The 24,942-nt window shown below is 37.6% G+C and overlaps 1 protein-coding gene across 1 annotated transcript in view; it reads right to left on the bottom strand.

The window, feature by feature from the left end:
• Positions 1-229: 229 nt before the first annotated feature.
• MOXD1 (monooxygenase DBH like 1) overlaps positions 230-24,942 on the bottom strand; it is a 49,699-nt gene continuing 24,986 nt past the window's right edge. Inside the window, exons 5-12 of the mRNA XM_059842078.1 lie at positions 17,438-17,617; positions 15,060-15,162; positions 12,204-12,370; positions 10,656-10,847; positions 7,933-7,992; positions 6,068-6,210; positions 3,447-3,615; positions 230-720 (exon numbers count right to left, since the gene is read on the bottom strand). Of these exons, the coding sequence (XP_059698061.1) occupies positions 556-720; positions 3,447-3,615; positions 6,068-6,210; positions 7,933-7,992; positions 10,656-10,847; positions 12,204-12,370; positions 15,060-15,162; positions 17,438-17,617 (1,179 nt within the window). The 3' untranslated portion in view covers positions 230-555. The remainder of the gene's footprint in view (positions 721-3,446; positions 3,616-6,067; positions 6,211-7,932; positions 7,993-10,655; positions 10,848-12,203; positions 12,371-15,059; positions 15,163-17,437; positions 17,618-24,942) is intronic.

The following is a 24,942-nucleotide window of genomic DNA, read 5'->3' as shown; positions in this document are numbered from 1 at the left end:
TTTCATGCCTTTAGCACCCTTAGTTCTCGTATCTCAGGAGCTGAGATGGTTTTGCAGTGTGCTGCTCCCAGAAATGCCCAGACTGAATGAATCTTTCCCATAGCTTTATGGCTCATGTCAGCCAGACATGCCAAAATTTATGTTTGCAAGGCCTGTCCATATAGCAGTAATTTCATTACCAGCAGATATCAACAACCAAGGCAAAATAATACAACACAGACCAGGCTGATTGTGGTTAACTAAGATGCTTTTAGTTTATTAATTTTACCCATATACATAGATGACTTTGAAAGCACCACGTGGAAGAGGCAGGACAAGGTATAAGAAAATGGTACAGGAAAATATTTCAATATGCAATGTGTCAGTGTACCTACAGTATTTCATACATATTTTACATTGAAAACCAAAACCCCCACAGTTTCCAGAGGATGTACACATTTTGTTTTGATCCAGCAAATTTAGTTCATTAATAAGTAAAAAAATAAATCTAAAATAGCAACAGTGCAAACACATCAGAACTTGCATGGGATACAGAACACAGATGAATAAAAATTATTATACAAAGGGCCCAGTGTTTCCTATGGTACTGGCTGTGATGTATAGAATACACAACAGGGTAAGGAACAAACTGCAACTTAAACAGGAAGATGAATTGCATATTACTGGCTCTGTCTTGTATGGTCGCTCTATTTCAGGAGGTAAAGCTGTCATGCCTTGGATCTGAAATTAAAATAGAAAAAAATTACCAGAGTTTTGTCACATAAGATTAGAAAACTCTTTTTGCTCTCAAGATAATTGGCAGCTTGCCTGATAGTCTATTGATAGTTTTGTACTTGGGCTGTGACTCTCACTCTGGAAACATCAGGCTCAGTAAAAATATGAATATGCTGCATGCCAAATGATCAGCCAGTGTGCATATCCAACATTCTCAGCTCGAGAGCAGCAGTACACACTGGCATCCTCTCCAGTAAAGCAAGGTTAGACTTTGGTTGGTCGATTTGAGTAACCTTATTTTGCCTTGTGGGGTTGTTTGGCAGGTTCAGTTGTTGTTTTCATCTTTCTGTCAAAAAAAAAAAAGAAAGCTGGCAGTGTCACTCTGCTATGGGGATAGAGGATGATATTTGAATGTGTTCATTTCTGAATGCAAGGCTCACACTTGCATGTACAAAACAGCTAAAACTGTGTACACAGTTTTTGTTCCATGGAACCACAGAATGGTTGTGGTTGGAAGGGATCCCTGGAGGTCATTGGGTCCCATGTCCCTGCTCAAGCAGGGTCACATACAACAGTGTCATATTGCTATATACTGAGCATTTTTCACTCTTCCCATAGAACTCAGTGCAATTTTATGGGATTTGATGTAACTACATGTTTGCTATAGTTTTGACATGAAATTGGAGACATTTGTGTACACTGCTCAGCTTGCTTTTCCTAAATTTACTCCCTACATTTTAAAGAAAATAAGCTCTGCAGAAAGTAAGCTCCTGGGCACATTTTTGAAAGTTTGAATGCCCACCTGTACAGCATATGCTTGCTTTGGGGATTTCATCTATGTTGCTATTATTCTGTACTGTAGAAAGAAACCTCAACTGAATATTGACTTAATCTTAGCAAACACAACACAAAACTAAAACTGAAATAGGGACCAACTCTATAGAAGGATGAAGGTATTTTCAACTCAGTTCTTCTGCTACAAATTTTTCAGTCTTTTAGCAACTCAGGGATTGTTTGGCCATTCAGGTTAAATCTGTCCCTGATTTTGATGAGGATGGTCACTTAATTGCAATATCACTAATAAGGGAAGGGAAAGGAAAGACTCCTAATCTTAGCTTTAAAGAATATGCCCACGTCATTTGAAAAAGGAAACTATGATTAAGGAAGAGCTAAGAACTCCCAGTCCCAGTGAGCTCATTCTTTGACTACATCCTTTAAGTTTTAAGTATTGTTCCTTCATCCTGTATGATAAAGAGCAACAGCATTTTCCAGAAAGCATACTATAAAAAAAACCTCAGCCCATCCCCTCTTGATAAAATTTCTGTGCTTTTCATCATCTTAATTCATCCTCTGACAAATGATCAGTGAAAGGGTGGCTATGCAATTGCTACTAGCCAGCAGCTGTAAAGGTCAAGAAGTTTAACCAAAACTGGTGAAAAGTCACAGTACTGTCTACAACTGGTTTTTTTTCTGTCTAGAGCTACTTTTCACAGGAGGTCTACAATGGGACAAGTAATACTAGAAAAAAACAGAACCTCTTTGATTACTTATAGCACACAGTATTCCTTTGACATCCAATAGGCAGAACAGTCTGACCTATGTTGGAAAAACCCAAGAATGCTGATATAGGAGGGGCAATTTCTTCACCACCTGAAAGGACTGTGTGACACATGTGAAGAAGCATGGGCTATCTTCTAGGGTGAGGAGGACGAGGCAGAAGTCCTTTCCTAGGAATTACTTCATCAGTAGTATCTCACAGCAGCTCTGCTATACTGGACTGAAATAGCAATAGGAAATAAGCTGGTACAATGAGACTGCCTCCCATTCTGAACAGAAAATCTCAAAAAAGTAAAAGCCTTGAATGTGGAGTCTGTAAAGGAGTTCAAAGAGGAATACATATTTTAAAGCATCCCTTTTAGGGACGACATGACATGCACTAGCCATTCTTTTTAAACATACATCAACATTAAAGATGATAACTTTTCTCAGCAGTGCTCTGGTAAAATACCAGTAGATATTTAGAATAAATAATAATTTATTGGGGAATTTTTTTTTTCTTACAGGTTTTTTCATCAAGACAATAGGGAAAGTAAAACCATGGAAGATAAAATCTTACTGAGTTGCACAAAGAGAACAGACTATCCAATTTTATTTTTCTGGCCCAATACTTTAGATGATCCTAGGACCATTAAAAAAGCAAGACTTTTTGCAAGAGTATTCATACAATTTTAGGTTGTCTAGATGTCCAAGTTAAGAAGGTAGATTCTTGAGGCTTTTTTATGCGGTCAATAAGCTTCCCCTAGAAGGTGTCTCAGAGAGGAAACCTGATTTAAGGATTTTGAATCATCTGTTGCAAGACCCTAACATAAGTAAGTCCCTGACCAGGAAAGCAGCCAAGGTAGGACAGCTTCCTGGCATGGTCACTTCACCTGGACATACACGGTTGCTCTCTGATCAGGCCCAGCCTCACTGAAAGACTCCATCTTCCTATTACTGATACCAAGTGCTGATTAAAACTCCCACTTTTCTATTCTTTTTAAATGCTTCTAGAACTCAAGTTAGATGAAAGCACTGGTAAAACATTCTCATCATTTGTTACTGTATGTAAGTGAAATATAGCTGTGTAAACATCCTGAACATGTATAATCAGTTGTTTAGTCACATGCATTGAAACACAGTAAATCAAATTAGTTTTGTGGCATCGTTGCCTCCCTTTCAGCACACAGACTTACCGACCATTCTGCATTATCTGTTTTTGAACATCTCACGTTCACAGGTAGTTTAAGCACAAGTTGATTATAGGAGAGACCCTCTGATCTGGACCATTTGAATTTGTTCATTGCATCCATAAAAGACAGGTTTTTATATTGCTTAGGACTCTTGATAATGAAAGGCCAAGTCCTAAAGAAAAACAAACAATTAACTTAAAAAAATTAGATAAAAACTATCAAGCTGAAATGAATGATGAAAACTTTTGGGAAACCTATTCAGAAAAATAAAAGCACAACAACTATGTATATTATGCCTAGCTCACTAAGTTCTCTTTTCAACTAAGTTCTCTTCTACTGAAAACTGACGCAGTTTCATTGATTTTGACAGACTTATAAAAGGCTGTAAGCAGGTTAGTACTTGCTGCCAGATGCTTTTAGAAATTAAGGACTTCAAGAGCTACATTGCTCTTCTCTGATCCACAAACTCAATGCACAAGCAATACAAAGCAGATCTTCTGCTTTGTAACTTCTGAAGAAAACAAAACCAAAGGAAAGCCACACCCTCTCCTAGGTTTGGCAAGCCAGGTTGCCAGGGAACCTTTGCCATTAGAAAGCTGCTTCCAGATGGTTCTGCCAAACTCAGGTCAGAGCTGAGCCTAGCACAGGAGTTGCTCTGTTATGCACTGGTGGGCAGCAGATAATAACCAGTGTTGTGGACATTCCCTTTGCCATAGTCCTACAAGCTGGCTGCAAGGGCACTTTTGGCCAGGGGTGGTTTAGAGACCTGCTGCACTGCTCTGAAAGATCTATCTGGCCAAGTGTGGGAATCCTTTCCATGAAGAAATGGGGACAATCTCATTTCCCACCAGCCACGTGGAAAGGGAAGGAATGAGATTTCATTTAGTAAAGAAAACTAAAAAAGTAACATAGGAAAATAAAAAAAAAACAAAAAAAAAACCAAACCAAAACCAAAACCCCCAACCTTTTCAATTGTTTCTGCTTTCTCCTTGTTTGACTTTACTAAGATGAACAGAAAATACCTGGTGGAGAACTCAAACTTTTACAAACACAAAATCAATGCAGCTAGAGGATGAACAGAAGTATCTAAACCTTTATCAAGTAACCTAATTAATACTGTGACTGGAGCATGAGTTATCTTTTCAGAATACTTTAAACAGATCTGTGTTATCTTGTAGTTGACTGTCTCCCACTTGCTTCGGAGAAATTTCCTATGCCAGAGTTCTGCTGTACAACATCTAGGCATAGAGACTGTGATTTTAACCAAGTATTTTGGTACTTGGGCCACTATTATGGCCCAATCACTTTTATCTCTGCTCCTCATGATTTAAACTATTGTCTGTGCCACCAGATGGAGGAAAAACATTTTAAAGTGCGCCACAATGCCTTGATCCTACTCCCAGTTTGCATTTGTAAGTCGAGAGAATCTTTGGAAGAGTCAGTAAAGCAATTCTAGTGTTAGACTGACACAAGAGAGATGAGGATCAGGTCACATATCCTTAGGCTAACAGAGTTTAATGAAACAAGAATTGTGGATTAGGTCATAAATACTAGAGGCATTAATAATCTCCTCTTCTAATTACTATTCCATTTGTGGCAGACAGTCTGCATACTTACTCTATTCAGAACATCTTTATTTCCCCAGGCCAAATGTGCATTTTTTCCTTAAGTACAGTTATCATGAATGAACACTCAAGAGAGCATACATTTGTTAGAATATTTTCTTCCTAAGCTCAGAAAGACTCTTTTAGACAGGACTAATTTAGAAACTCTGTTCTCCCTGTATTAAAAGAGGTTGTAAATGGAAATTGTGTGGAAAATTATGTAGACATTGATTGCAATGTGACTTCCATCAAACCCTTCTTGAATATAAATGTCAGAACTAAGACCACTAAGTCTGTATGTCAAGTTATTTTGCAATAATAGCTTTATATGGTTTGTTAAGATAAACTGTATATGCAAAGACAACTTTTAAAATTTGTGATGACACACTCTTAGTCTATCCATTTGATTTTAAAATCTTCCTATTACCTTAGTTTAGTGCAACTAACAATACAAATGTAGTTCACATTTTGTTTTATTGTTTGATTATTTTTCTGCATTTCATTCATTTGGGAACATTCCACTTTTGACTGTTCTCACTGTTTACAATCTCCTGTTGAGATGCTTTAATTTTAAGCACTATAAGGAACATATTTTTGTTCTCAGAATTCCTGTCAACGAAACTACCCAGGGAAATTCAATAACCATGCTCACAAACTCTTTTTCAAAATTACTTCTCTATATATGAAACACTGACATGTTTTAATAAATTGATAGATTTAAAACATTGATATATAGCCTCTTTACAGATATATGTGGTGAAAAAAAAAAACAAAAACAAACCCAAAACAATGTGAATAGTATGACTTCCTTAAAAGAAGAAACTGCTTTTCTATCAGAAGAAAAAAAGATGCAAAATAATTTGGCAGGAAAATTGGCAGCACAGCATATTGACCAAAAGAAGTGTCCCAAGCGACCATGTTTCTTTTCTTTCTACCAGAAAGAAAGTTGTATAAAAATGATCCAAGGATCCCACAGACAGAAACAGAGGTGCTGCATATATTGATAAAGATTTTACAGACCTGACTGGTCGATAGATTTCCTTAACGCCAATGAACTGGAGCTGTTCCATGATATCGGGAATGCTCGCACAGCGGGTGAGGTTGATTCTCGGGTAATAGAGCAGGTATGACAGGCACATTTCATTCCTGGTGCTCAGACCACCCTGAAAATGGGATTTTTCTTTAATCAGGGTAGCACTGGAATCCCACAGATTAAACCACTGATTAGCATTCATATGCTAATGAAAGGTGTATCAGGAGGCCCAAGTTTATCTTGTACATGAGGTTATCAAGTAGCAAGAGGTTATTACATAATTAATTACAAAATACTCTGGAAACTCAAACAATAACTTCTAAGTTAAAAGACATCAGAAAGAACACCTGTGAATAAAATTGAAGTGTACTATCTGAGAAGTTCAGGTTTGCTTTCAGTTGCCCCCGAGGTACTTAGATTTGCCACGTTTCAGAAAAGTGGAACACATAAAGAAAAAAATCTTGTAGGACAATTAATCTGTTTAATAAGAAATTCAGTGAGCTTTGCCTAGTAAAACAGAGGCTGGGATGGAATATGAATCTCTATGAACTTAGGTGGGAAGTAGATATGCCAATAAAAAGCAAGAAGGAAAAGAATTATTTATATTAACAGATTATGTTGACTCAATAAAAATGAGCATGCATTATAAAATCAGTTATTAGAATAATATTTCTAGCTAACAGAAGGAACAGACTCCTAAACAGTCTTCCATTGAGAACCATGGGGCAAACAACCAACTTAAAATTAATCTTGGTAAACATGAACAAGATTATAAACTGCATGTTCCTAAATCCTGGGTGGGAACAGTTCCACAAGTGTCTTCGAACCACAGGAATAGGAATGGAGAAAACACATGAACCAAGAGTTAAACAGGACAAAACAGGACACAGTAAAACAGGACAAAAACTCAAAAGCGTTCATTCTTGCTCTTTTGCTTTTCATTAAATAAATACTGCATGTGCCTACATGCAACCCATTATTTAGGGAGAAGTATCCCTTTGCCCTCCTCATGCCAGGAACAGTTTTTCCCTACAAAACAGACAGCCCTCAGGTCTCACTTCCCAGCGGTCTGGATCCAGCCACTCCCCAGGAAGCAGCACCAGACCCTGGCAAGGCAGCTATATCCCTCCCACAGACATAGTGGGTTTGGCATCACTCTATGTGTTCCTAGACAACACATAGAGTGTTCCTGGCACAGTCCAGCCCATGACCAAGTAACCAAATTTACGTCACCTCCAAAACCCAGTGACTGCATTGCAATGGGCAGTGCCTCTGTTAACCTGTCAAGTTGCTTCTGGGAGACTGTGCCAAACCAGAGCTGGACACCCTCAGTAGGGAGGAGTGGTTTCTCAACACCTCTTCCCAACCCAAAGGACCTTCATTCTACCTGGATTCTGCGTTAGGCACAAACTAAATGGTTGAAAAACCTCCTGATCACAGCTTATCTAAAAATCAATACAAAAGAACTGGCAATTACAACTCCAGGGAAAAATGTGTAATAAGTTCATAAAAATAATTCATTAGAGTACGCAGAATTTGCATGCTAATACATGTTGTGAAGAAGCACTCCTTATACCAGAAAAGTTTGACTTCTAAGGATTTTTTTATGAGCTGATGTGCTTATTTTTACAAACTAGTCATGTGAATGCCTTCAGCAAAAGATCAGACTAAGATCACAATAGCTCAGATGACTTTAAAACCTAAGAATCTATGAAAGGAAAGACAATAAGCAGTTGTGTGCACACAGGCATTAGCAAGTAAATTCACTTTTTTAAAACAGTGTTCTGTGAAAAAGGTTCTAGTCCCCAATATTATCTATGTACTTATTTTGATCCACCAAAATATTGCTTACCCATGTCATGCGAATTCGGTCCACAGTACTGTAGTGGCATTCTGTGACTAAATTATCCCCCTGAAATACAAAATTTAGGAAGTTCACTGTTCTGAACTTTATCAACACCAGCTTCAGGTAACCACAGATGACAGCAAGCATTTAAGTAATAAATATCAGAGCAGTGGATATGACTTTTTGAAAGAGTGAAGGATTAGGTAATTGCCATATGTTAAGGCCTTGGCACTTAGCATTCATATTATCCAGATCCTCAGGGATCCCCCATGGATTTAAAAAGAGTCTTAATAAGAGTGTTGTCTGGATTTCTTTTAAAATAGCAACGAAGGTACCCAGTTGCCATCCAATTTTCTGGAAAATTATATAGTAGACAATGTAAACAAACAATTCTTGCTGCAAAACTCATCCAGTGCTACTTTACCCAGGCTAATTTACACTGCCAACTTCAATAGAAATATTTGGCAAATGAGGAAAAGAAGGCTTTCCACATCACAAAAACAACTATATCTCTGCCAAGCCTGGGAGTAGAGGAGGGGCAGGCAAAGACTTCACTACATTGACAGATACATATGGGAAAGGCTGAATACTTTCCTTCTCAAGCACATACAATTAACTTTTTGGTGTCTTGACAAACTGATCTACAATTTGGTAATAGTTTCACTCCCTGTACTTAATCAAGTACAAATCTGAAAATCACCGTGATAATCAAGTGGATTTCTTTTGTATCATCATCTTGCCTTATCAACCATTATACTTCCCTATAAAAAACCAGTTCACCCTTCAAAGGCTGAGAATTTCTCCTTTCCTACAGGCTGTTTCTCCAGATCAAGGCTAGCACAATCTGTACTCCAGAGTGCTGGAAGAAGGTGCATCAGCCTCATGTCAGCCAAATGGAGACAGAGGTTTCTGAAGTAGCTTGAGCTGGCACAGTGTCACTGCTTCCAGTGGGAATATTCTGTTCCTGTCAATGAGGTCTCTGGCTTTCCTATCTTACAGATTGGATAACATTCATTAAAGTTGTTCCTTCTGTGAGACTAGATCTGCTGCTTCCAAATGGAGAAGAGAGTGCTACTATGTGAAGAAAAAAAATAACATGGACTCCACAAGCTGAAAGAAGGCTACACTCTTGGGAGAGCTTATAGAAAGAGAGAATAACAAGAACTTACATGAAAAATCATACCATTATTTAATTGATTAAACTGTTCTCTGAATTACAACAGATAATGTAAGTGCAGTATGTAAAGCTGCACTGGTAGTTTTGCATAAGATGAAAATGAAAGGCATAAAAAATGGTTCTCTTCAGAGAAAGAATTACATCTTCTACTTGAGCTGGCTTTTTTTGTCAAGTTGTTGTTACTATCAAATACTCTTTATAGTTTTTCTGTTGTCTATTCCCTTATGTTCTTGAATTTTAAGAGGCCTTCTGCTATAATTGCATGAATTTTCCTAAAAATATTACAGGCTTTCTCTGCAAACCTGTCATCTTCTGCCAGCCCTCTTCCTAAACCTTTCAACCTTCTTTCCTGAAGGAGGTAACTTTGTCTTTGAAGCCCCTAGACTATGAGCAATTTGACTTCAAAGAGTAAATTCTGCACTTGAACATCCAGGTTCTGCTGTAGAAATTAAACAATAAAGTTAGCATTTTAGCATCTTGTCTTTAAAGTACAAATACCAAAGTTTCACTGTGTGCAAGAAGAGACATAAGAGAGAAAGGGGCTTGAAGAGAAGTCCCTGAAGTTTAAATCATGGGGCTCCTGACCAGACTTGAAGTTCAGTCATTTCAATGTTCTTTTCAGATTTGTTTCCCTTAGTGATTCCAATTGTAAAAAAATTCAATTTTTTGACGTTTTGCAACTTGCAATTTAAAAACATTCCTGTTCACATGCACCAGGACAAGCTACTCTCCTAGCCAGATCTGGAGCACGTAGACTTTGTAGCACTAAAATTTCTGTCATCATGCCAAAACTTTAAAAAACATACTGGGTGGAACAAAAGAAGAATGAATAATTTTTAAATGAGTGACACACAAAAAAATACAAACTCTTTTCATGCAATACCTATGCATAGCTACTGCTTTATAATATAATTGTAGTTGGAATATCTCTACAAGTTATCTTGCATTATTTTCAGGAACACAGTAGATAGAGTTGTATGATTTCTTCTTTCAAAGGGTTTTCTTTACTACTGAAACATCACGTGGAACATGAGCATGGAGTTTTACTCCCAACAAGAAAAAGTGTGAAACAAACAGGAGATCTGGCTGATTGTTAAACATGTTTGTAAGACTGGATGCTTGCTGTGTGCAAATACTGAAGATATACTACTTGGTCCCACAGCTCTGTAAAGCCATACAGAGGCATTTCCATTATTCATCTTTCTGGATGCATGAAAATCGTACAGCCAGGCACACAAGGGATTTTCAGATCTCCTTTGTTTAAACATTTGTGATGGTAAAGTTCAGGTTATTATGGATATCAAATGTACACAAAGAATAGCTTGATTTGGTGAACCAAGCCAGTTCTGTGGTGACTCATGTGGACAGTCCCAAGACACTGAAACTTTAATGCATTAGTGACTCTGTGGTAAGTGGAAAAATTAACAGAACATCCAAGAATTCTATGATGCTAGGCTAAGAAATTCTTTGGCAAATTTAATCCTAAAAGTGAGAAAATGATAGGCACACGATCTCTTAAACACTTTCAAGAAAATAATTAAGACTGCCGTACTGGCAAGATGGTTCTTTCTTCATTCAGGTACTGAAACTCCTGGAAGTTGAAGTCAAACTCGTCATCATAAGCAAGCAGCTTCTGCTCCTCGCCGTTGTGGAAGTGGCGCATCCTGATAGCTCTGCCAGCAAGGTGAGCGTGGAGAAGTACCGCAAACACTTGAATCCCAGCAGGTCTCTCAGCACCCAGAGCCTGGCCAAGAGAAACCAACACCATCAGTGTTCCCAAAGGCAAAGGAATGTAACGTAATGCTATCTACTAACAGAGTGAAAATACGTTCAATAATGCATTTTGAATTCACTCAGTTTACTGAAAAATGCAGTTTGGAGCAAAACCAAAACTTTAAGTGAAATTCAGGGTTTATGTACAAAAAAGGTTAGGGTTTTTTCTGTGATTATTTTTTATAACAAAACCATGGTTTTACTCCTAATGCACACATTTTTTAAAATTAAAATCAACTGGACTGCAAATAATTCTCAATAGTTTTAAGACTTTCAAGCGAATTGTACTAAAACTTGCACATTATTTTGGTGTTAATGGCTAACACTAATTAATGTAGATGTTTATTGTGAAAAGAAATTTCTATGCAGTTACTAATGATGCCAAGAGATGCACTTTAAATTGAGAGGCTGGAGTTGTAACATCCTCTACTTTCCATCTTTAAGTGAACTGGTAGGGAAATACCATAAGTATACATCTAAAAGTTTTTTTCCAGGTCAAAAACATTTGCAAATTAACTTTTCCAAATTGACACAAATCTGGCATCACTCCCATTCTAGCTGACATCAACTGATCTAAATTTTATGTTGAGTATGCTCAGCTTTAATTCTTGTTCAGAGCTCAAGGTAAAAATAATCTGTCATCACAATACCTTTCAAGAACAGCCCTAGGGTCAGAAGCCTCATGATAATGGATTACTCAAGAGTTTTAAGGCTGAAAATGCCAGTACCATACACAATATTTAACACCACCAAGAACAAATCTAAATTTCGTGTCTAATTTATCTTTCATTGTAAACCATGTTATTAATTCAACTTTTCCCTAGAGATGACAAAGTATATGAGAACCTCTCATTATACAGTCGCCACAGATTTTAGACAATGCTTCTATTGCCTGCAGAGATATTTAAGTTATCTTAATGAAACCAAGAACTTAATAAATGCAAAACCTGTTTAGATTTTCAGTTTCTGTGGCCGGTGTAAGAATACCTTTCAGGCTTTCATTTCATCATTAGAAGCCTTTTGCACATGCCCAGGTCTATTCCAAGTTATTAATAGCTTTGCCATGGAAAGCAGTGTATGCTTACATATTGAACACAAAATAAAAACATTGCAAGCCCTGTGTCATCATTATTACTCAAATAAATAAAGCAGCCTGAGTAGTGAGCATGCCAAGTACCCAGTTCAAAAGGACAACATTTTGGAGGACAACATGTACCACCTTTGCCCACGTCTTTTAACTGAAACTATCAATCTTTCCAAGAAGTTCAAGTAACTCTTCCAATTATTTCCATGAATGAAAACCGGTGGATTCAGGCAAGGGACATACCTCTTCCAGACATTCCAGTGTGCAGTGACCCTCTGACACAAATTCAGGCATGCCTGGTGGGATATTGTGGAAGAGGCTGACCCAAAGACCGGCTTCAATAACCCCAGCATCGTATTTCCTTAAAACTGGAGTATAAAATAGCCTCAAACCAGAGTTATCTATCAAGCCTGCAACAAAAGAACACAGTTAGCCGTGGCTAAAAATCAGGTTTTTAAAGGAGAAAAACCCCCAAACCATATTGCTTCCTGTTTTTCATGCTGTGTCATAAGTTTTCTACATGCAAAGCAAGGAATCAATCTCAATATTACGGAAATGTGTGAAACCATATACAGGAAGTGTTTTTTTCTCTTTAAAATTTTCAAGCCACCTGTTCTCTTCTAGTTGACAATTTTATCCATTTCTTCATCTTCGGTCCTACCATTAGTTATATTTTCCCTTTGCTTTGGATTGCCTGTTACATTACAGACTACCTGATATGAAAAAATATATCCCTTTTACAATCTCTCCAATTAAGAGAGCACCAATTAAACATGAAAATTGCCTTACTAAATCCCAGACTTGTGGACAATACCCCCACCCTGAGTGAAGTAGGCAAGAGAATTACAGAGTACTTTAATGTTGCTCTGACTCAAGGACTTATCTTGATTTCAAAAATTGGTTTAAAGAACCAAAGCCTGCTGTTTGGAGGCTGTGTTTTTTAAGAGTCAAAATAATACAAATCTATTTTGGTCACTCACATATGTTTAGCCATATGTTTGTTTGTGCATCAATTAATAACTTATGCTGCCTTTATAATCTAAATGCTTTAGAATACTTGTCTTCTTTTAGTCATTTTTATTTGTAAAGATACACACAAAAGATTATTAATCTGTGTTTGCACAGGAACCTCATTCTGTTAGTTCATCTATTAATCTCTCTGTATTTTGAATAGTAACTGAAATAATTTCAACTTTGAAAATGAGCAATGCAAAAAAACATATCAAATATCTCAGAGAAGGTAAAATTCTTCCTAGTGACCTATATTAGTCATCTGAAAAACAAAGCAGACATAGCAGTGCCTGAAGCCAAATTTTACATCAATATGATAGCAGCAGTCTATTTTAAGATAAGCAAATGGCAGAGGTACAGAGCAGGGACTGTTACACAGTCACTAAAATACCTTTGATGGAGTAGTGCATATAAATATTGAGGAAAAAAGGATATGAACTGTGCATATCCAATTAAGAATGGTAGTCAGCCATGAGACCTTCTGCAACATACAAATCACATTTAAGGAGATACATTGTGTCCCACAACACCCCAACTTTAGCATTTGGGAACCCCTACTCACTCCCTTCCTGGAGAAATTTGTACAACCTTATCAACTTGACTTTTTTCATTTGGTATTTCTGCTTCAGAAATTGTTAGATATTGTTCATGTCTAAATGTCAGACACTCTTCTGTATGGCAAAACTGGTATGTCAGAGTTTCTGATAACCAATCTCAAAAGAGGCCACCTTTCAAATGAGATGTGAGTGCTAAGGACTACGAAACCGGAAACAGTGAAACCCATCCACGCTACACTAAAAAATGTTTCAACTGCTCCTAGCTGGGAGCCAAAAGCCACTGGCAATCTGAGTCACTTAGGAAAACATTACTCCAGGTCACAAAGTGAGGCAAACAGTGCAGCCCTTCACCAAACTGGGAAAATTCAGGTGCCAAAACACACACATGAAGGTGACCCAGGGGCAGGTTTGCTGTTGTGTCAGGAGAACTCATTTGTCCCCACCTGAAGCAGATGGAGCACTCAGGTCTGCTCTCTTGCACTCCTGGCACAATCTTACACTGTCTATTTTGCCAGGGAGGAGGAGAAGCATGACCTGGATTACAAATACCCTGCTCTGCCTATGCTGTCTGAATTTTCCCAGGTCTTTTGGGACTGTCCCAGAAAGGCACAATTGTTCCTATTGCTTAAAAGGAAACAAAATATTACCAGTTTTCCAGCTTTTTGGAGGTATCCTCCACTTCAGCTAAACCAACACTATCATACAGCACAGTCAATTAAAATTATGGATTTAGGAACACAACCAAATCAAAGGGACAAAGCAAAGGGACACAGCTTTTCAGCATGTGATTTCTTGGGCTTTCATGCAACATTTGATGAAAAAGCATACAATATCAAGGATGCAAATAAAGTTTATTGTATCCCACATGCTGAAAGTACAGTCTATCATTAAATTAAAAAAAAAAAAAAAATTAAAAGATGAAGATGGGAAATGTCAGTAAGGCAGAATGCCATAGCCCACATAGCAAATTTTATTTTAACACATGGGGGTGTAAATAAAGGCCACTATACTATGCTAAATTGTATTTTACTCAGTTCATATGCAGCAACCACCACAATATTCTCAGGTACAGTAGGTTAATAAACTTCTGTTTCAGAACAAAAGAGTATCTTTCCCAGAGGCATCTTCCAAGTTCCCCTGATTTTCCTGGGATCCTTGGTTTCTTCCTTTTACTTCTTCTAAATATACATTAAATTCAGGAAGAACAATTTTAAAACATTATTGTAAATTAAAAGCTTATCTTTTAAGATAAACTAATTTTACCCAGTGAATGGTCTAAACACCTGAGTCTATACCTCTAGTTCAGAAACTGTCCACTGTTCAGGCAGATGCATATCTAAAGAAATACAGCAAAAAAAAAAAAAATTCAATGGCAGTGGGAAAAAACACTGTGAACCAGGAACTATTGATCAGGAGCAAAAATAACCCTCAGCTTTTGATTTGCTCTGTTTGCCGTGCAGTGCAGGGATGAGCACTTGAGTGTAGTACATTTTCCAGTCTGGCATGCTTTAAAGCCTGTGGGGCTACAAACCTTCTGTCTCTGATGGATTGTCATAATGCACCTCCATAAGGACAAACAGAGGGTCGGCTGCTGTGCCGATGGATAAGCCAACATGAGGAGGGTAGGTGAAGCCCTGGAAACGAATACACACAGAAGTCAATACAGAGTTAAGGTATTTTTTGCCACAGTTAAGAGTTAATTTCTCCTTGTAAGTACATTGACTCCTTCTTGCAATGATATCATCATATTAATGATAAAATTTTAAAATATCACTTCTTTTACAGCTTTCTGAACATGGCATTGTGATAAAATATACCTATTATGTACTCAATAAACTTAATAACTCTGTCAATATAAAACAGTAGATCTAATGCTTCCCAGAGGACAAGGCTCTGGGCAAACTAGTCTAATTTCACCTCTGACCCTGCTTTGAGTAGGAGGCTGGATTAGAGACTTCCTGAGGTCCTTTCCAACCTGCATTATCCTGTGATCTTATGATTATTTATTCTGTATTTATTGTTTGAGCAGAAAAGGAAAAATCCATTTGAAACTTATAAACATTGCATCATCAAGCACTTACTCTGACAATAAAACCCTTATGAAGAAGTGAATCAACATTTTAAATATTCCCATCTTCTAAAAGCAGTAATTTCCAGGGAATACTGAATTTGCATGTAATTCACTTGCTTTTTTATGCACAAGCAACTGTATTCTAAGTAAAATTATTTGAACAATAAAGGTGATCTTTCTGGCTATGTTTCCACTAGCAAGCCAATAAAGAAGTAGCTCTGCATGGTGAAACAGCTTGTGCCGGACCCACTGGACAAGCTCTGGTCATGTCCCATTTATTGCTAAAGGTGCTGGGCTCACCCCTGCACATTTATTTTAACTTCATCCCAGAGAGGCCTGTGCAAATTCTCAAACCACTCGTGATGATAAACAAAGCTTTGTAAGGGGGGATAACTGGGAGATTTACTTCAAAAGCTCACTCCTGATTCAAACCAAAATACCAGTATCTCCTTAAGTGAACTCATTTACCAAATTCACTTTAATTGGAATCAATCTGCACCATTTTATAGTTTATAGCTAATATTTTAATATGCAATTTGACATTCTAACTATCTGAAATGTGCAATTTGAGATTCCAGCTTTCTGATGCTCGATGGACATTAATAAATTAATTGTAGTATATAGTAAAAATTATTATCACCTTCATTCTACATAAGAGTAAGCTAAAGTTAGTGAAATGGGCACTTGGGCAAACCAGAACATAACCTAGATCTGTCAGATTCCTCTCTACAGATCTGTAACAACAGGATCATCCCTGCAAAAACCTCCATAGGGCTTGTCAAATGATAACTTATTTATATGAGTTTTTAATTTCACTTAAGATTAAGACAGTTAAAAGTACAAATACTAGGTCAGAGCATAGCTGATGGCAAAAATGCACAAAGCATACACCAGGGATAATGCTCCTAGTGGATTAAACTTCTTTTGATGGGTCCATGTAACAACTCCTGCTTCCTCACACTGCAGCATTTGCAGATGGCTTTGGACTGCAGGCTGGCAAATGAAGGTTCCAGAAAGTATCATCACCTCAGTTCCTCTCAGCGCCCAAACCATCATTTGAGGGGGCACACAGTGAATCAAGGGTGTAAAGAGTTGGGATTCTTTTGTAGTCATGCTGTGTTATGTCAGCTGAAAGCATTAACTTTAATGCAGCTTAAATTAACATGAAATAAATTGCAAACACAGCCTGGAGTGAGCAGGGCATCATAGCCTGTATTTTCAGTAGATATGCCCCACTGCCATATGTAAAGTGGTCCTTATGCTGGCTCTGCAGCGACACAGGATCTTTCCAACACTGAAATTATGTTTCTTTGGACAGGTAAGAAACTTCAGAATGATATGCCTGAATGGGGCAACAGTGAAACCAGGTCCTGGTGAGGCACCATATAATTAAATTCATGTATAACTTCATTTGGAAAGTTGTGCCTCTGTGTCTTTTATGAAGCCACCTACAGACACTGCTTTTCTTTCTGTCATTGTCCACAGGTAGCAGACACTGGTCATTGCTGGAGGCACTGTATTTCCATGTCAGATGAGACAAGCTGATACAGCAAGAGATTTCCATGCTCCAAAGCTATCTTTCTGCCCTAAGACATCAACTCCCTCTCGACTATTTTCATTACTTTTGGGTTGTCACTCAGGATGACCACTGCACTACATACTTGAAAGGCCAAGAGGAGGCTGAGGACTCACTGCTGAGGCATTTAGGGACCCTGATCCCATATCCTTAAAAACAGACAGATTGAGTAATCACTAATATACTAGGGACAAATTTCATGATTATACACACCCTCAAAAAGCCCCACTGATGAACCATGCTAGACAGATATTCATCCTACCTCTCCTCCAATGGCCCAAGCAAAAATGACTGTCTCACATGTAAGAAAAGAGTCTGGCATGTTGGGGTGGTAACACTCATGCCCATAGTCCAGAACACTGTCATTCAAATTGCTGCTGCACTGGTACAGGAGGATGTGGTGCACCAGGTTCTCGTGGCCTTTCTGGATCAATGGCTTAACCTGCCAATGGCAAAAATAAAAGAAAAAAAAAAAAAGAAAAGAAATCTCAATGTGACTATTTCAATGCAGGTATGAAGACAGGACTAAAAAATCTATGGTACTTTCATTTTAAAAGAGGAGACTCGATTTTAGGTTGTACGTAGCTTGAGATGTAACCCCAGCACTCTGCAAACTCAAGGAGTGAAGTTTCCAAAATTTTCATTTTGCCCAAGTGCATCTATGACAGGAAAAGCATTCAGCATCTGGACAGAAATTCTGTTACAATCTTACTTGTTCTCTCTTCTCCCATCCTAGTCTTGCACTGTCACTTTTCTCTCTCCCTGCCCAATCTTGTTTAGCCACATTCCAGCAGAAGGGGGGATATAAACCAGCTGAAAATGTGTTCTGCTGAACCAGCCTGGTGTCTGAACCACTCAGAGGTTTTCATCCCTGTTTCTGCCTCTTTTGTACTATTTCAAATTACAGCTGCCCATAAATTCTGTATATCTAGGGTGAGCCTAGAGGTATACCCCACATTCCTCAGCAGCTCAAAATGAACTTTGAAATTTTTTTGACATCTACAAGAAATTAGATTATTTTTTTTTTAAATCTGCTGAGTTGTAAAGACTTTATTAACATGAAGTCATTCTTGAGAGGTTGGGTGCTCCAGCCTGTTTATGGCAGTGATGAGCTGGAGGGCTCTCAGTGGTGCTCCTGTGCCCCCACTATAATCACACCACAGAATTTCTGTGTAGGCTAAAATCATTTAATTTCCATGTAAGTGTTCACTCCCTGTTTGGATGGGTGATGTTAAATCATCTCTGTCAGAGATGACATCCCTGGGGCAAATATGAATACTTCTGAAAATAATTATTTTGCATTTCAGAATGATCATATTCCACAGTAGAGGACAGTATTAAAATGAAAGGAGTTTTTCCCTTGCTTTTCCTTTCAAAGATTTCATCCCATTCTATCATACCTATCTTCAAGTTCAATAAGATAAAGATTAATATTTTCACAAGAAAAGTAAAGCTTTGACAATGCAACTCTTAAGATGCAGGGTGCCATGCAGTATTGCATTTCAGTATTAGGAAAGGGAAGGTTACTTTAAATAGGAAAAGAATATATATGCATCCTAAATTTGCATCCATTTCATTTTGCAGGCACATCCACGTGCTACTGGAGGACAGGAACAGGGTAAGCAGGAGCAGTTTATTACATTATTAAAATATTGTCAACACAAATTTCTTTCTCTGCATTTTGTTCAAACCACTAGATCAATTACAAAAGAGGAAGGGCAGGAGGAAGCACCCAGAGCCAATGTGCATCAAGGCCACCCTTGCTGACAAGAATCTGCAAAGTATATTTAAGTTGGGCTCTTGGAGAGGTCAGATGCTGCTGAGTGCCTGCATGTCCACCCAAGCAGAGCACAACCCAATTCCCTGCACTTGGAAATCAGTGGAAGGATGCAAATTGATTCAGATGCACCAAAGTTTTATTCTGGAGGGAAGACAGAAATACTCCATAGGGGATCATCTGTACTGTTCTCAGTAATCCCTGTTTCAGTTAGCATTACCATCATGGTGAATTACTGCACTGTGGAAGTAAAAGGTATTTTTGAAGAAGATGAGTCAGTTTTTCCATGAAATAAGAATATACTCCCCAATACATCAGACTGAATGACAAAGATTCAGAAATCCATTCCAGCTTGATGTTGCTTCTTCCCTCTTTCCATCACACACCTGCAAGTACTGCAGAGCCCAAACACAGTCATAACATGGCAGCTTATACATTAAATACCAGAATGTACCTCTAGATTTTTGAAGCTCTGCATACTGTATATGTTAGTCAAGAAAATGGTTGTGGGAATATTATCCCTCTACCTACCAAGAAAAAAAGGGAACTTTTGTCCCAACATGTGATAGTTCTGCCTGCTGCTACAAGATCCCAGCACCTGCTGTGCTTACAATCACTACTTCAAAACCAGCTTCCCCTCAAAACAATGGGACATCACCAAAATTAGAAACTCACATCCTGTCATTGGTTTTTAGTGTCAGTTACCTAAACAATTACAGCACTTCAAAAAGCAGTTTTGTTCGGCTTTCTTTAGTGAAGAAAAGAAAAACAAAAGCTAAAATAAATCCTTACACATCTTTCCAATGCATTTTGTAGGAAAACTTACATTCTTCAGATGCAGAAATAAATATTGAAGAGCAGCAGTGAAGTTATGCTTTTCACACATTTTTATTTCAACCTGGTTAAAGAGAAATTTCTTTTTCCCCTTTTAAACAGCATATAAATAAGAAAGAAAGAAAATATTAGATTGGTCAAAATTCTATTTCAAAAAATCTTAGGAAAATCTCATTAATCCTGCATTGTTCCAACATGCATGGAAATCTTTTAATGGCTAGCTCCTTAAGGCTCACAGCATTACTGTTAAATGAAACAAGAGAAGGAAGAGGACCAGAACTCTTAGACACTTCTCTCATCTGAAGAATAACTAACTGTATTTACATACTAGGATAACTTCAGCAGAAAAGAAAATTTAAAAATACAATCTCATACTCCATTGTAGTGTTTAATTGGAGCAGGGGTTTCAATATGTCATTCCACATCCCAGCTGAGTGCTGCCCTATTTACTCAGCTATTGGTCATTTTAGCTTATAGAGTAGATTGGTTATTTAGGCTGCCTCATAGTTCCTCTCTGACTTTCCACAACATTCCTCTGTACAGATAACTTTTTCCAAGCCAGAAAGAAACTCTCAAATCTCTTTTTTTTTTCTCAAATAAACAAAATCTTGTTTTCTAGCCAGCCTCACAAGTAATGATGAACAACAACTGAGTTTCTCAAAGAAGGGGCCAAATTCAGGAAATCATTAATCCATTCAGAAGTGCACGTAAGCAGTCCTAGGTGTAAAATTAGTTGCTAAAGTAGGTATCTATAATTAAGTATCTAGATCAGGGTGGCCTGTTTACCAGAGTACTCGTAGCCTCAATGAATGATAACACAATTTTCAGAGCTTTGTTTTTCCTGGTGTCCAGTCACAATGATAGGGGACCAGCCCTGAAGAGTCACCAGGACCGTTTTGTTAATTCGTGCAACTTTTAGGATACTTATGGAAAGAAAATAATTTGAAGTGTCACACTAGGGCCACTTCAGGAGTGAAATGCACACAAAAAAAGTGATAAAAACAGGCATGGTACATAATATTCATTAAACTCTGCAGATTAAAGTCAACAGCTAATTTTTATTTGGATTCTTATTTATACACAGCCTTGTTTGCTCTCTTACTACAAGGGAACTCTAAAACAACACTTGGAGCCAAGCAATAAGATAAGCAATAATCGAGTAATTTAGATGGAAGGGAGTGAAAAATGGGAATCCACCTTTCATTTTCATTAATTATGAAGAAACCTGTGACTTTGAAATGGATTTCCTTCCTCTGTCCTTGCCACTTCCTACCAGCCTCTTGTTAGCCAAAGAAGAAAGAAACTGAAAGGAGACTAAAATGGAATATGCATTTAACTACCTATCTTCCCCATTTTACCTCATTCTTTGAGGATCATCTGTGGAATTTTCAGTGTTGCTGACATGCAAGGAAGACCCAGCTGTCAGGGTTCATCTCTTTGCTGTGTTGTGAAAAAGCCTGCAGAGATACTGCACCACCGGGCACCTCAGTGACTTCTTCCCCTGCAGGCAGAGTGCATTTTCTGCTTGACATTTCCTAACTGCCAGAGGCATGGAGAACAAAAGCCCTACATCCACTCTACATCAAAATGCCCAAAGTGTTTGGGATTGCAAAAACATAAGTGCATGCAAAAAGGCACAACCTCTCCTGTTTTTCATGAAACCTGCAGGAAGAAGATCATGATTTATTATTCATGATCGTTTGCTTTCTGCTTCTTTCTCTCCACCCTTCTTGAAAGCTTGGCCAAAAAGTCTTTCAAACTGAGCAACTGACATACATGAATCACACTGCCACTAACAGAGGTAAAAAATAATAGATGTACTGTAAACCCTCAGCACTTCAAATCAGGGCTCCCAAGGAAGGAGGTAATAAATATAACCCATTCAAATGTAAGTGAAGGTACTGCCTTCTGCAACCAAAAGTATGGATTACAGTCATAGTGATTGGTTTGCACTCATCAGGCAGGCTGAGAGGCTTTAGAGAGCTCCCTTCATGGTACTGAATCTCTTAGGGACTTGAGAAAATGCTGACTTTTAAAAAATAAAAAATAAAAACCAATTCTAGTTATTATAATGTTAAGCCAGATGATATGTGTGCTGTTCACTTCTCATTTCAACAGAAGCCCTGTTTTAGTCAACAGGCTGACATCACATGAACAAAGAAAATGTTCATATCTCCTCATCCTCAATTTTTCTTCCTCTCTTCTCCGTTTCCTATTATCACTTTATGTAATGCACAATCTGAACATTGTCATATGTTTAGGGGTTTTTATCCCTTATAAAAGAAAGCAAAATTTTAACATAATAGTGCTTTGCATCTCAAGCTGATGATAAGCAGGGTCAAGATACTAATGTGTGATGTATTAAACAGGAGGAAAATGCAAACAGTTCAAGTGGTCCAAGAAGCTGAATATCCTACAAGTCAAAAACATCTCCAGAAACCTGGAAGTCTTTCTTGCTTATTCCTGTTTTTCTACCTTTTTATTTGCTCTGATTTCTTTGATAGTAATAAACATGATTTGTACTTTATGCCTGCTTGTGCAAATGATGAAAGTTATTCAAATATATCCATAGTCTCACCACAGTGTCCCTATTTAGAAAATACAGCCCACCAAATGTCAGAAAAAAAACCAAACCTGACTTTAGTTTTATATATGGAAATAGCAACAGGTTTCTGATCTGCTTGCAGCAATGTTTCTACACTAAAATGTCAAAGAAAATAATGATTTTTTTTTCTGGGTCAAACAGGTAATTCCAAATTATTCTTACAGGTTAAAGACACAATGGTATGATATCTTGCCATGTAAATGATTCTGAATAAGGCCTTACACAACACCTCATGTAGGTAGACAGTGGTGACACAGGGAAGAAAATGCAATTCTTTAGTCTCAAAATGGAGAGTAAAAATTTGATTTTTATGCTAGCACTACTACAACTAGGAGAGTTTCTAGTCTGTGGTTGGTTAATTCATTTATATGAACTTGCCATGTCTCAGGGTAACTCAGTGCAAAAAAAGTGATGGCTGTGAAACTGAGTACTGGCTGAGTTCACTTGAAAATTTTCACAAAAGACCAAGTTTTAGGGTCTCTGGTCTTTGGTCTTTGTACTTCTTTTGAAAATGTGTACCAAGTGTATATATTAAAAATTATCTGACTAAGAAAACTTTTTCAAAGGGCGACATGATTTTTTCTCATTAGAATTCTTCAAGATTTTTTCTGAGTTTTTTAAAGTGTCATTGTGAAATGAACAAATATTTATCTAAAACATCACCCTTAGGGTTTTAGATTTTTCTTGAGAAAAGCAAATTCTTAAAATATTTGGCTTTATAAAGTTAGGTCTTTTTCAGAAAAAAACTCCATGTATTCCAGAAAAATACTCTCAGTTTTATGGCTTTGTTTTCAAAACCACCAGACATTTGTTGCCTAAGACTGCTTCTTGCACAAAACCCAGAGGTGTGCTGAGCTAAAACAAGAGCTGGAAACACGCCTCTGGGCTAGGGTAGATGTTGAAGTCCATGACTGCAGGGCGGAGCAGGATTTTTGCACCAACAGCCAAGCAGCTATCTCACTGTTACCAGGAGAGCCTGCCCACACCAGTGCCACATCTGGGACACAAATCTGCTGCAGACTTTCAGCCCAGAGTTAAGGCATTCTGGGGTCAGGCAGGACCACCCTCCCCATGCCTCCACCCTACCCTGTCTGTCAGAAAGCATTAAATTAATGCCACAGAATAGTTAGAGCTGAAAGAGACACTTCCAGTGCTCAGCTGGCTGCAGTCTAGCGTGGACTAGCTGCTGTAATCTTTCCTGAGATCATCTGAATATACACAGCTTAGTGCTTATTTTGTTTTCCTCACTGTACAATCCAGATCCTAAATTCAGTCATCACCTCTAACAAATCCCTTTAAATCATTCTCTGTTCCGAGGGCTTCTGAGTTTATACTGTGCCACTTAGAAAGGTGTATATTTTAGTGAGTTAATTGCAGGAAACAGAGCAAAGCCACTGCTTCTGGTTCCCTCATGGTCATCAGGGATAATTACTTCTGAGGTACAACAGGGAGCATTACTGCTTAACTTTAATTGCCTTTCAAAGGTAAAAATGTTAAACCAAATTATTCTCATACACATTTTTCATACCTTGAAGCTGGAGAAAAATCTAACCTGAGCACTTAGTGACAGCTCTTGATTTTTGTATTTGAATAAAAACAGAGATGTAGACAAGAAAAAGGCCCAGGCAACAGAAACCAGCCCTAATCTCATAATGTGATTAGGTAAGGTTTCCTTGGAGGATGGAAGTTTTCCAGACTGAAACTTCTATGCAATCTAAGGCATTGAAATTTGTGTGATTTGTATTTAATATGTGTGGAGGGCGTTTTCCTCCCCCAAAGTAAGATTCAAATAATAATTTTAATTTGAAATAACAATGTTATCTGATTAATTGACTGATTGATTGCTTGAAGCTGTATTGTTGGCATTGGGGCTTACCTGGTTTTGGGTAGTCTTTTAAATGTAGAATAAAAATTCTAACATAACTGAGGAGGAAAGTTCCTTACCATATGAATGGAAAATCTTATTCAGAGCACAAATATTTGCTGTTCTTGGTGTAAAAAAAGGATTTGTTTACTCTGTGACTGTGTTGTTCAATGAAGGCTCTTATTTAGGTTTTATTTCTATACAGCATTAAGAAGTAATTACCATACCTCTGCTTTAGAATTTTTATTGGGAAAAAATATGTACTTTCAGGTAAAATTTAAGGGTTGCTGTGCTTTTAGCTTGGAGAGAAGGCCAGATATCTAAATTTACATAAATCTTTCTATCCCCATATAGTCCTACTAATAATTACACTGTATATCCAGAATTTCTGCAGAACAACTTAAATATTTTAATTAAGAAGGAGGAATCAAAAAACCTAATAAACAAAAAGCTCAAACATTTAAAAATGAGAGTTAGAGATGGTTTCTTGTTCTCTCTGTTATCATGCCCATTCTTAAATTTTATTCCTAATTAATTACCAGGAACTCTGCCACTCATAAAGAGTTTCAGCCTTTAAAGACTTGCAGTAATTTAGACTAAATCCAAAAGAAGTTTAGCTCAAAGAAATACCAATAAAACATTGTTTCTGCCTGACACAAGCCTGAAAATTTAAGATAATGCATTTAC

The sequence above is a fragment of the Haemorhous mexicanus genome, chromosome 3, assembly GCF_027477595.1.
Source record: "Haemorhous mexicanus isolate bHaeMex1 chromosome 3, bHaeMex1.pri, whole genome shotgun sequence".
NCBI classification, from domain to species: Eukaryota; Metazoa; Chordata; class Aves; order Passeriformes; family Fringillidae; genus Haemorhous; species Haemorhous mexicanus.
Note: the sequence above shows the minus strand (reverse complement) of the source record. Positions and strands in the feature narration are given on the sequence as shown.